The sequence below is a fragment of the Genypterus blacodes genome, unplaced genomic scaffold, assembly GCF_046128005.1.
Source record: "Genypterus blacodes isolate CSIRO-AG114 ecotype Tasmania unplaced genomic scaffold, CSIRO-AGI_Gbla_v1 ptg000073l_1, whole genome shotgun sequence".
Classification (NCBI taxonomy): Eukaryota; Metazoa; Chordata; class Actinopteri; order Ophidiiformes; family Ophidiidae; genus Genypterus; species Genypterus blacodes.
Genome location: NW_027466883.1, coordinates 1,967,183 through 1,980,629, shown reverse-complemented (window position 1 = coordinate 1,980,629; position 13,447 = coordinate 1,967,183). Strand labels below are relative to the sequence as shown.

Genomic DNA, 13,447 nt, shown 5'->3' with positions numbered 1-13,447 from the left:
AACACATGTACACTAAGACATGACTATTGTGATTATTATAAATCTGTTGAAATTTAACATCAGTGTAGGCAGCAGGTAATTATTTAATGATTCAATTAATAAAGCTACAATAAATGAGTATATAGGCCTTTTGAGGGTGAAAGATAAATTGATTGATTCGATAAATTCTCAGCTAAACATTCCCTACAAAGAAGGCAATATAATATAATATAATATAATATAATATAATATAATATAATATAATATAATATAATATAATATAATATAATATAATAAAATATAACATAATATAACATAATATAATACAATTATGTTCTCACTATGAATTGTAACATTGCCACACAATTAAAGCTTTATCAGTACTCAATTTAGGGCAAATTTATCAAAGATTTGTGATACACACAATACACATACACACATACATCAATGTACATCAAGGGATATCTGTACAAATTAAACACTCATGCAGGGCTGAACAAGATATATTTATTTTTCCTCACACATTCCAATTAATACATTTCTTATAATTAACAGCACGGTCTATAGTCTAATTATATCTCCCCATACCAACCAAGCCAGAGTTGCAGACAAAACATTAGAGATAGCCGTCAGGGTACAGGCTTACAGGCTTGTTGCCATGACAACAGAGGAGCCCTTCTCTCTAACGCACACACGCACACTCTCTCCCTCACTCGCTCTGTCTGTCTCTCTTGTACACACACACGCACGCACGCATACAGTATTACAGTAGAAGCTGCCTTGCTTTGCGATTCGTGCTCTGCTACTGGAAGCACCCAAATAACAAACAGAGCACAGGAAAAAGGGATCCTCCTTCAGTCCACATCTGTTCTGGATGGTGAGTGCCTGCTGATCAGTCTTGTTTGTTTACATGTAGTATTCCTCAGTGGTCTTTGTGCTTCCATGAAAAATCGGATGGATCAAACTGCTGTGTCATAATTTCAGAGGTTTAGGTTGTAGCTCATACGGCGGCTCTGCATGCAAGACGTGCCACATGTTTCTTCCCCTGTAGCTCCCTTTCTTTTAAAGATTAGGGTGGAAGCTGTCATCGTAATGGTAATTCATAGCTGGGTAGCCATGGTGAAGTCAATTTCCCCCTCCCTCTGCCACTGCTGAATGCATTAGTCTAATGAGATGTCTGCAGCCTGTGTGCCGAGCAGCAGCAGCAGCAGCAGCAGCGGCGGCAGCATTAACTAAAGAGACGGGGGAACAACACAGAGAAAAAGAGCCACAGCAAGGTGGCTTTTACTGCATCGTGAGGGATTTAGCTTTACAGACACCTTTCTTTAGGGTCCTGGAATCTAAGACAAAAGGGCTTGGCTCTGGCATTCACAATAGAAGACAGCAGGTAAATGAAGCCCCCCCCCACCCCCCACCCCTTCAGGTCTGTTGGTGTACTATCACAGCAGGATGGAGGTGCTGTTTCCTCCACAGCTCACGCATGGCTGCCTTTGTGTTGTTTGATTATGTTGCTAAATGCTGCTCCTCTTACTGCATTGCTCTGTGGGCTCCTACTGTTATGTTGCTGTGTATACCTTGCCAAGCCCATTATGCTTCCACTCTTTGCTCTAATTGATGGTGACGCTGCTGTGTAATAATGTGTTATTTAGTTGTTGAGGCAGAGGATTAATGCCAATCTAATGTACCTGTTTGATGCATTTCCACTGTGTGCCTGCTTGAGATCGATGGTTGTTTATGTCTCCTTTGTGTTCGCCACATCTCCAGCTCCAAATGAGTGTACCTGCAGCAACAGCACAGAAAACAGACAACAACAGTGAAATGCAATCAGCTGCAGTGACTCCCTCCTTCATTCCCAGCCAGTCAGGGAAGATACCGGGCAGGAAGAGAGGGAGACCCCCACTCCGCAATGTCGCCAAAATGGATTTTCCAACCCGTTACCCTGAATCGCTCCCTCCACTGAAAGTCCCAAAGAAGAGGGGGAGAAAGCCGGGCTTCAAGGTCAGCCGGGTGGGGGAGTGGGGATGAGATATGTTCTGTGGATGCAGCATGTTTAAAAATGCATGTGTACACACACACATACACACAGACACACAGTGTACATGCCCTTCACATTTTGTTGGACCCTCGTGTAACAGAGAGAGACATTCAACATCTGTAAATACATAAAATTGAACTTTAGGGGCTGAAACACAGAGAGGTTATGAAAGCAACACAGATTTGGTTTGGTGATTAATTTGTTGTATGTCACCACCACCCCTACATGCATGAATAAACAGTATTCCCTAAATGAACACAGATATGCAAACTTCTTCCTCTGCAGCTCAAACCCAGGATGGTGATGACGCCATTGGCGATTTCGCCACCCAGCAGCACCCCTGAGCCGGATATGAGCTCCATACCGCAGGATGCTGCCACCATCCCGCACTCTGCCACGCCCCAGGTGCTCACAGGTAGGACGCTAAACACCAAAGACGTTATGAGATCACAGAATTGAGGTCACACAGCGAGCCCTGCTGCTTTTAAACTCTTTTATTTAATCTTATCGTCAGTCTGCATCTACATCAACAAGCAGGCCAACACAGGCCCCAACCTGGACAGGAAGAAGATCCAGCAACTTCCGGATCACTTTGGACCTGACAGGCCCTCTGTGGTGCTGCAGCAGGCTGTGCAGGGCTGCATTGACAGCGCCTTCCAGCAGAAAACTGTCTTCACCCTCCTCACACAAGGCTATGGTGGAGAAAAAATATCAGGTAGAAATCCCATGATGCATTATGGTCTGTTTGTCATGATACTCCTATATTATATAACATTTCTTTCTTTTCTTTCTTTCTTTTTTTTCTTCCTTTCTTTTCTTCTCTTTTAGATTGTCATGTCACCTTCTGTGCACCATATTATTATCTTAATTACACAGAATTTTACCGATCGAGGCGTTAAATGCAAAGTGATTTTGAAGGCAAGGCTCAATGAACCAAATATGACATCAGGTGGTAAATAAACAGTCAACTCAATATAAACCATTAATGTATTTAATTAATATCATAATACCCAGTGTATCATAGCAATGGGGTAGTAGATGGTTTATGTCGCGTATGGAGGACACATAGGCCACACAGTCCAGTTACTGTATATTGAGGATCAAAACTGTAACCTTCTCTTTAGAAGCTCTGTCCGTTTATGCATTTTCCCAGTTTTCCCAGTTTTAGCATAAATGGGGCCAAAGTGACCTCATTAGTAAGAAACTGTTTTGCTCTTTCAGCCACATTTGATGGGAAGCAGCATCTTCTGAGCCTCCCTGTGGTGAACAGCATCGACTATGTGCTACGTTTCCTCAAGAAGCTCTGCCGCAGTTTGCACTGTGAAAACCTCTTCAGTGATCAGCCCATTACCCAGCACAGTGGTGGCTCCTACCAGTCAGATGGTATCGTATTCCCCTTTCCTAAGTTTGCCCCTTTACTAGAGGCATTCGGTGCCAATGTCAACACATTCTCCCCGACACAGAGTTTATCGTTGATCAACCATCACTAAAAAAGCCTCCATCTTGTCTTTGTGGTGTCTGTGTGTCCTGTCAAATGCAGCTGAAACATCCATGGCTGATGACTACCATCTAGACCAGTCAGAGTCCAAACGGTACTCTGTGGACCCCGGCGATTCTGCCTTCAGTTCCATAAGCTCCTCCTACTCGCCAAAGTCTTCCTACGGCTTCCGTTCGTCACAGCAGTTCTCCAACGGCGCCGCTCCGATGAGCATGTGCAGGCAGTCATCCAGCAGCCCAAACACATTTTCAGAAAGTAACAGGACAGGTAAAGGGCAAAACCAATTTCGATCGGTATTCATTCATTCATTCATTCAATTCATTCATCAATTCCTTCATTCTTTTGGAATAATGTCTTACCCTTGTTCTTCTAGGAGGCTATAATGCTTCTCCAGAGTCCCAGGAGTCCAAAGCTCCCCCCAATAAGGATCCATCCAGTTGGTCTGTGGAAGATGTTGTCTGGTTCATTAGGGATGCAGACCCCCAAGCACTCGGCCCTCACTCAGACGTCTTTAGGAAACACGTATGTCTCTTTATTCTCTTTTCTCTTTGTTTTGAAAAGCTTAAGTGCACCATTTGATATGAACTTCTGCCTTCGACAGGAGATCGACGGAAACGCGTTGTTGCTTCTAAAGAGCGACATGATCATGAAGTACCTTGGACTGAAGCTGGGGCCGGCCTTGAAGCTTTGCTACCACATCGACAAACTAAAACAGACTAAGTTCTGAAACCTTCTATCATATGTGTTCCTCTCCGCCCACAGAGGCTGAACCTAACAGTACATTTTGCTGATGATTATCATGATGTCATGTAGTGATGATCACAACTCACCTCTCTTTTTTCTCTTACTACTCCAGTTTTGGCACAGATTTTGGAATGCATCCTTCATACAAATGGTAACATAATGAGAAGACAAAGGTAGTCCCAGTTACTCACAGTTAATGATTTATATGTGACAGATTTCCATTTGTCTTCATGGGTTTATATCTGCTGCATGCAGATTTCATTATATACGGTTCAGTATATTCATAGTCTGACAGAAATTGGAACAGAAAACACTTCATACCTTAAAATAATGTGTTCACCAAGCTAAGAACATATTCATTCTATTGTATCAATAAAAACAGTACATTCAATAGGATATTGTTTATGATTTCAAAAATTATTTCAATATTTTTCACATAACTGCACAGAAATTTTAAGGATTCCCATTGGATTAGTAAAACAATCACTCATTCAATCATAATTTTAATATAAAAAACAATATAACCTAAACAAACATAACATTAGCCTACATAGAATGATATTAGCTCTCTTGTTAGTATATACAGTATAAGAAAAATGAGAGCATTGTGAACGTCATATAATATTTATGTTTCAATATGCAAGATTGTTACACGCCGATTATCCCCATAGGCTCTTCATGTACTCTGTTTTTTAATTCAAGTTTTTATGCTTTTATCAAGCATCTGTGTTGATACAGAGGTTGTCCAAACACTTCAATGTTACACTGAGAAAACCTAAATTGCCATGTAAATGGGTATATAAGATAATATTGCTTTTGTATACCACTTTGGTGTACAGTATGCATCCTTTTTTAATCAATTGAACCTTTGTAAGTGAATGCTGCTGTAAAAACATTACATGTAAGCCATGCCTAGTGCGATCAAGCTAAGGTGTTTTATTTAGAAAATCATAATGAATAAGAATTTTAGAGGAAACTGAGTGGATCAGTGCTCTATGCTGGTGCTAAAGTCAACTATGTATTTGCTTTTGTGTTTGTGAGATGTAAGATGAAATCTTATGTGTATACAGTACTGTATGTGAGTATTAAATTAAGAAACCGAGTAATCAGAGTTTGTGTGTGAGAAGACTTTTTTTCATTTCCCTGTCTTATGAGCTACTTTCGCTTAAATTGGACAGGCTGTGAATTTAAATGAAACGCTACCACTTAAATGGATCCAGATTTGGATGTGGGTCCACACATTTGAGAATTATTTTGGCTGGGGGCCTCATTTCTGCTTCAGCACACATTTAGGCTAAATTTAACAGCGAATGATGACCTATATCTGTGGGATTCAAGCTGGGGTCTCGTGATCTCCAGTGGTCCCTGAAGGGCTCCCAGGGGGTCCCCCAGAAAAAAAGACAATAGTTTTGCTTCTGTGTTGTCACAGCTGTAAATGATCATGCTCACAGTGTGTATAAGAGTCACTGCCTTAATCACAGGTTTAGCTCTTTCTGCTATTACCATCACACATTTTGTTATATAATTCTGCTCAAACACACACCTAACGACTAACCTTTTCCTTCCTGTTTTAATGGTTTAAGACAAGTAATCAGCTCTGGTAAATAGTGAAATCGTCAGTATGGGTTTAGCAGCATCACCTTATTAACAAACTGTCAATCATTGATTTCATACAAATGAATGAATGTATGAAATCAATGGTTTAGTACAGAGCAGGGAATGGGGGCAACATACTGCAGTGGCAGTAAGTCATTAGGGCTCTTTGGCTACAATAAGCCCTCAAATGTCTGTGAGTTTTGGTGTGGATATTCTTTTCTAGCAGGTCAGTGGTCTAAATCATTTGGAGTGAAAAACTTGTATTCATGAGCTCTAAGGCATTCATTTATGACGTATTAGCCAATAATAAAGACTTTATACAAACAATATATGAAACAGCATATGCTTTATTAGAAAATGGCACCCAAATAACCAACCGCTGACAGCTTAGACCTGTTTTTAACAGTGTTTGATGCAGATCACTATGAAATCTCTAAACACACTCACAGAATATTTAGGGCTCTGGTTATGTAATCTGACAGTCCTCTTACTGAAGGATCCCATTTTTATGCGTCTTGACCCATTTTATAACTACAGATCCCTGGCTGATTGGTTTGATTTGCTTACCCTCGAATAATTTACTTTCATTTATAAGTGCAAATCAAGCTTGATCTTTAAAGCGTTATCATCTTAACATTGCGAAACCTTTAAAACTGGGCATAAAGAACCTGAATCAAACAAACAAACTAGCACACAATCTCTAACAGGTAAGAACACACATAACAGAAGATTTGTGCTCTGAGGTGATGATGATGTTGATGATGATGATGATGATGATGATGATGATGATGACAGTCCTGGTGATGAAGGATCCAGTTCTGGTGTGTCTGGATCCAGCTGAATCCACAGCCAGCAGAGCAGCAGTGAACTTATGATCAGCCTGTGATGCGTTTGGGTGACGCCGAGCTCCTGTTAGTCGCATAACCAAAGACTGGCGTGGGATCGGTGCCTGCTGCGCCTCATCTGGAATAACGACGGGAAAACCAGGAGATTTTCCTCATTTAGCGGTTTTGAAGGAGACGAACCGTGTTGCTAAAAATCCCTTCTGGGTAAACGTTTCCATCGGAAGGGTTTTCTGTAGTTTGCAGGGGCCAGAGCAGCTTTATTCCGAGAGAGAAGCACCAAATCTCCGCTGTACTAAGGTAAGGAGGGACTGCCTGCAGATGTACACGATTTAGAATTACTGAGTATACATGCAAGGAGTAATATATATATTATTGTGTCACGCATTTGAGTCTTTTGCTCGGTTTGGGATGAACGGGAGATGTGGAGAGGGTTGGCACGCTGGCACCTGCGCATCGCTTAAAACACAAGACTGCGTTTTGCCTGGAAACAACCAGAAAAAACCTTGAGAAATATGTTGATGAATTAAACAAACATCACCACCAATCGCTCATTTTGAATCATCTTTGATTCGCTGTCATCGTGGCTCTGCGGCTATACCGAGGCAGCTTGTGTGGTCTGTTTAAGAGGATGCGTGCGGTTGTGTTAGATTTTTTTTGGCGTGTTTTTGCGTGGAAAGATGCGATGTGGATGGAGGATCTGGTGTGAAAACACTTCACTGCGTCGTTTCCATCGGAATGCAGCAGCGTCTCTCCCTTTCTCCCTCTCTCTCTCTCTCTCTCTCTCTCTCTCTCTCTCTCTGACACACACACACACCGAGGCGCTTTAGCTTTAATAGCATTAAGTCAGATGTCATTGGCCAAAGCGTGAAATACAATGAAGCAAAATTGCCTCTTTTGGAGCAGAACAAGTGGTTCATACCTGTGGCCTGTGCGATGTGCGGTGGGCATTTCTCTAACACTGCGAATGCACGATGTCGACCTGTGTTCTTACGCTACGTGAACAATTTCATTCTGTCATCATCCTGCAAAATGTTTCTGCTCAAGGTCATCCTGCTGCAGCCCTGTTTGAAAGATTAAACCCAAGATGGTTCTGGTTCGCAGCCCCCCTGCCTGCAGCTCACCCATCCTTACACACACACACACAAACACGCAGCCGAGGAGAATTAAAGGCTGATTTTTTTTTTGTGGGAGGGGGGCTGCACCACACATTTGTGCTGTTTGTTGTAAGGGGGCCCAGGCCAATGCAGTGCTGTGCTGGAGCATCCCAGCCTGCTGTCATGCTGCTGCAGAGATGTGGACCATATGTTGATGTCAAGAGCTGGGCAGTGTTCACACAATGGCGTCAGTATATGTGAAATTATTCCGACAAGATTCTGATGTTACGTTTGTTAATTTATGGATCGAGAATTAACACGTTTGTTTGCCACTTTCTCTCATTTGCCACATCATAGTTCAATGATTAATGAGTCCAGGGCTTCTGACAGTCTGCTGTGCTTTGCTCACTGAACGTGTCATGATTTCCACTGTGGATAACGTCCTAATCCAGGCAGATTGCTCCGTGGATTCCTTATTTCCCGCTATCACATGTGATACACAGGCCCCACTTTGCCATTAAAGCTAAATTGATTGACCATTCAATTACATGCCACTCCACTGATCCAGACAGTGCAGCAGGTCTACTATTTGCTCCTGTAGTCCGTACTCAGCGGGTGTGGGGGGGTGGGTCTCTGCTTTTTCGTGGTCCTGCAGTAGTGCCTCTCCTCCTGGCTTTGTTGTCGTTGTCAGGTTATGGGACAGCAGTTGTGATGGAAACGTGATAGCAGGGATCGAACATTTGATGAAGTGAATCAGGCCTGGGAGTGATGATCCAGGTCAGTGTGTGTACGCAGGCCTCAGACTGGCACAAACAGGCTGAGGGGGACAGAAATAGAACACAAGCACCAGGGAAACGGTTCCTGGATAACCCCCCCCCCCCCCCCCCCCAACAAAAAAAAAGCCCTCACATTTACTGTCTGTACTTGTGTTTGAAGTAAAAGCTGTGTGCTGGAGATTTTCATACTGCCTTCGCTCAAGCGTGGATAAATGCATTATTCACATGTTCTTGCACCACAGGAACCATGGGAAAGCAGAACAGCAAGCTGACTCCCGAGGTGATGGAGGATCTGGTGAAGAACACAGAGTTTAATGAGCATGAGCTGAAGCAGTGGTACAAAGGCTTCCTGAAAGACTGCCCCACTGGCAGGCTCAATCTGGAAGAGTTCCAGCAGCTCTACGTTAAGGTGTGTCTCTTTTTCTCAATTCTGCATTGAGGTTTAACATGCAGTACAAATCTATGACGCCGTCACTGTCGTCACTCCGGATGAATGACTTGAAGAGTAACGAACATCCATTTCCTGCATTTTCAGTTCTTCCCTTATGGTGATGCGTCCAAATTTGCACAGCACGCTTTCAGAACCTTTGACAAAAACAGTGACGGAACCATCGATTTCCGTGAGTTCATCTGCGCTCTGTCCATCACATCCCGTGGCAGCTTTGAGCAGAAACTCAACTGGGCCTTCAATATGTACGACCTGGACGGTGACGGCAAAATCACCAGGGTGGAGATGCTGGAGATAATCGAGGTGAGGGATTATCGAATCATTACGCCCTCGTTCATTGAGGGACTCGCTCTGTTATCAGACTGAAACAGACCAAGCTCAGAGAACAGACACTGGCTCACAACGACAAACTGCAGATGTATTGAATTACATTATCCTATGCTTCTCTGTATTGGAAACACAATCAGTATAGTAAATCTGATCTGTCTCAGTGATGCATACTGGAGTGATAGTGCTGGAAGAAACACAAAAAAATACCTTATGAACTAAAAAGAGCAATACAGGAAGATTACTGCATTACAAGTGAAAGTTAAAAATAGTATTTCCATTAAAATCTTCTGTCATACTGGAAGTAAAAGCACACCAGTCAGTAAATACTCTCATATTCTTCTATATAGTTTTGAGAATTTTCCTGTTTACAGATCAGTTGAAGAGGGAAAGAAGGGAATGAGGTAAGATAGAAGGAAGGAGGAATTGGAAAAGGAGGAAAGAAAGGACAGATGATAATCAAATGAAACCCCTGATGCTATTACTGATGCTATTTCCCTCCTGCTTTCCTCCTGAGTTTCCTTTGTTTTTGGTCGTCTCAGGGATAAAACCTGTACGTCCACATCTGAGGACTTCTATTATTATGTTATCTTACATAATTCAATTATTTGGAAAGGAACAATTCTTTGCAATCAATCATTTAAATGCAGGACATGAAGTTATAAAATATAAATACTTAAATTAAATGTATTCTGCTGCCCTTTTCTTCTGGACACATTGGTTTCTGCGTATATGTTCAACAGTCAAACACCTCCAGTGTCTAATTTGCCACTGCGCCTCACCCACAGGCTATTTACAAAATGGTCGGCACTGTGATCATGATGAAGATGAACGAGGACGGCCTGACACCAGAGCAGCGGGTGGACAAGATCTTCAGCAAAATGGATAAGAACAACGACGACCAGATCTCGTTGGAAGAGTTCAAAGAGGCGGCGAAGAGCGACCCGTCCATCGTGCTGCTGTTGCAGTGTGACATGCAGAAGTGAGCGCGCTCCTCTTCACATCTGTATCTACTTACACTCTGGACAGCAGCACACGTTTTAATGTCTCATTAGGTTCTCTGCCATTTCCACAGGAAAAAAAATTATGCTTGGACTATTTTTCAATGGACTCGCTTCTTGTGGTTGTATGCATGAGAATGTCAAATGCTGAATAATTTTGAATATAGCTATAAGATATCATACATTTATATTTCACAACACGGCAATGTAATTTGTGCACAGTATCCCTACACATTCTCATTCAACTCTAGCTTATATATCAGTGGAGCACTGCATTAAATTATGTTCCTGCTGTATTTAGGATCCCCAGTGTTCACTGCTGCAACTACTGTACGCTTTACATACTAATATCAAATCAATGATTCCTATGATAATTGTAATGTCTCTATTATCCAGAACTTGTTGAGCTCTTGGAGAATAGAGAGGCTCCTGTCTATTCCAGATGTTTTCACATGATGGAACCAAGAAGAGAAGGTTCCTTGCATGCATATATTATGTGTCAAAAAAAATAGAATCTCTTACCTTTTGCATCTGTAGGTGGTTATAAAAGAGAAACCCTCCAAAAATTCATTTAGTAATGTTGCATGGGATGTACAGTATGTGACTCATCAGATCACCTGCAGTAATGTGGGAGCATGCTTCCCCCCCCATTAATACATGTGTATGTGTGCCACTTGAGTTTTTGGAAGATATTTGGGTTGCAGATGTGGGTTAATCTCCGAGTAAGAGCTTTCACATACACGTCATTTTAGGTTTTGCTTCAGTGACTTGTGGGATGAGCAGAAATATATTTATGGAGCTCTGTTCCCTTTGTGATTTTAATGTGCTGTTGCCGCTCAATCGAAGGAAAGGCCAAATTTACCGCCGTCATCAGGCACAGTACTCATGCATTACCCCCCCCCCCCCCCCTCTCCGCCCCCCACGATGATACAAAATTGGTTGGATTTCTTCAGGCTGCTTATGCGATTCTTAAATAACACCGCATGGTACATACCAACATGTTTACAGACAGGAAGAGCACTGCAAAATGAAAAGTCTCTGCTTTTGAACCTCGATGCTGGGGGGCTCATTCTCTGAGGGACCTTGTGAGATGAGCTCCACTTCCAATGCAGCACGAAGGTAAAAGCCTCACATATGTTTACTGGACACACTGCATTCCTACTTTTTGTAAGGAGAAACTTTTTATCGGAGGTATCATCTTGTATTCCTTTCAGTTCTCAGCGATCATTAAAGATGCAGGATCCTTGATAAAGCTTTTGAAAGAGCGTCTCAGCGCGAGACAGCAACTGGATGATGTAGGTTGATAGCTTTTGTGGAAACAGTTTCGCTTCCCCCGTTTCTAGGCTATGCAAGCACGGACTGAGTGTCTGCTTGTAGTCCACTTATAGCAGTGGAGGTTGCAGAAGTGTTTCACTGTTGTGTCTATAGCATAAATACAACCGACCCCCACATTGTTCTGTCAATATTATTTATACATTTACAGTCCACCGTGTCCGATTCTTTGTCTAGTAAATGTTTATATCGATTATGAAAAACCATAATACAAGTGACTGTATTCTTTTTTACATGTGGCATGTGTTGCACCCAAATTTAATTCTGTAGTGATTAAAATGAATAAACCATCAACAGGCTTTTACAAAACAAACAGTCTATCAGGTGCAATTCATGGAATCTGGCTGGGAATTCTGTTGAGTGTGTGACACTCGACCGAAGTACAGACTTGGATGAGCAATTTCAATTAATTCTGTTTAGTATAATCCATGCAAAAGTACTTCATTGTTTCTACTTTATTGGAGTAACAGCAACATGTTTTCACAGTAACAGTTACATGTATATTCTGTTAACGTGTTAAAATTCCTCACTCATGCCTCACTACAGTCATATTAGCTACAACATAAGATGAAAACACATACATTCAAGATGACACACCAGTTCACATGTACACACACACACACACACACACACACACACACACACACACACACACACACACGCACACACACACACACACTCTGCCGACTGACTCCAAATACTTTAGGAGACCATAAAGTTGATGTCTCACTTTTGAAAAAGAACAGGTGTGTGTGTGACTGATGATGTTCTGTCAACAACACTGAGCATGTGTTGTGTGAACTTCTACATTAAATTTCATTAATCTGGTTGATTGACACTGAGGTATCCAACCTGTGACCTCCTGGGCACAAACAACAGCATTCCCATGAGTCCATGTTGCTGCAAATTATTACAAGCAATTAGAATAATAGCAGGCGCCAATGCTGACATAAATACATGCATCATCATTTCAAACAGCAAAGCTCTCTGGTGAATATTCAAAATATGAATAACAAGATTCAGAGTCTATCCAGCGCTACCTAGAGGTCATTTACTGTTTAACCCCACAGATAACAACTAACCAGAAAGACTACTGACTACTCCACCAACTTCTGTCCCTATGCACACTCTTCACACATCTTCATCCCTAGAGGTAGTTTTTTTTTGCCTCTTTCCAGATCCTGAAGCTGATGGACTTTGATGGGAATGTTTTTTGGCAAATTGCTGAAAGACATAAACTGTTTGTAATGTTACAACACAGCAAAATTAAATCAAACAGCAAGATACACAGGTAAAATCCTATACAACATAACATATATAATCGCTAGTGTTGTCACTAGTTGACAATTTTAATCAATTAATGCATAAATACAAACATCAGTCTGATAACGACATGAGGACTCTTTTCATTTGCTCTTGTGGAGTGGAAATAATATTTTTTTAAGGTTTTAAAATCTCTTTCACAATCAATTCAAATCAATTCTATTTGATTTATCTCTTAATATCAGAGTATTAGAATTGGCACATTAAATCATGATGGTTTTATTTTTATAGTAGTTTATAAGGTAGATTATAAAATGGATAATTTAATTTCTAAATATCACTTATTAAATGTATCTCTTCGATAATGGATTGGAATTCAGTGGAAATTCTTGGTGGGGCACTGCAGCCCTCATGAAGGAAACAATGATGTCAGAGTTAAAGCAAGAACAATGTGTGAGGAGAGACATACAGTATAGAGAGGGTCACCTAGTGGTCAGTGGAGTGATGAA

General features: G+C 41.6%; 2 protein-coding genes across 2 annotated transcripts; both read left to right on the top strand.

The window, feature by feature from the left end:
• Nucleotides 1-1,749: 1,749 nt before the first annotated feature.
• Nucleotides 1,750-4,239, top strand: LOC143006410 (sex comb on midleg-like protein 4). The gene is made up of 7 exons (XM_076157856.1): nucleotides 1,750-1,977; nucleotides 2,300-2,429; nucleotides 2,529-2,729; nucleotides 3,236-3,397; nucleotides 3,555-3,779; nucleotides 3,886-4,034; nucleotides 4,114-4,239. Exons 1-7 carry the CDS (start codon nucleotides 1,750-1,752, stop codon nucleotides 4,237-4,239), a joined length of 1,221 nt encoding a protein of 406 aa, XP_076013971.1.
• Nucleotides 4,240-6,734: 2,495 nt separating this feature from the next.
• Nucleotides 6,735-11,968, top strand: vsnl1b (visinin-like 1b). Its single transcript, XM_076157289.1, has 4 exons — nucleotides 6,735-6,994; nucleotides 8,810-8,976; nucleotides 9,103-9,318; nucleotides 10,131-11,968. Exons 2-4 carry the CDS (start codon nucleotides 8,815-8,817, stop codon nucleotides 10,326-10,328), a joined length of 576 nt encoding a protein of 191 aa, XP_076013404.1. The 5' UTR covers nucleotides 6,735-6,994; nucleotides 8,810-8,814; the 3' UTR covers nucleotides 10,329-11,968.
• Nucleotides 11,969-13,447: the final 1,479 nt, after the last annotated feature.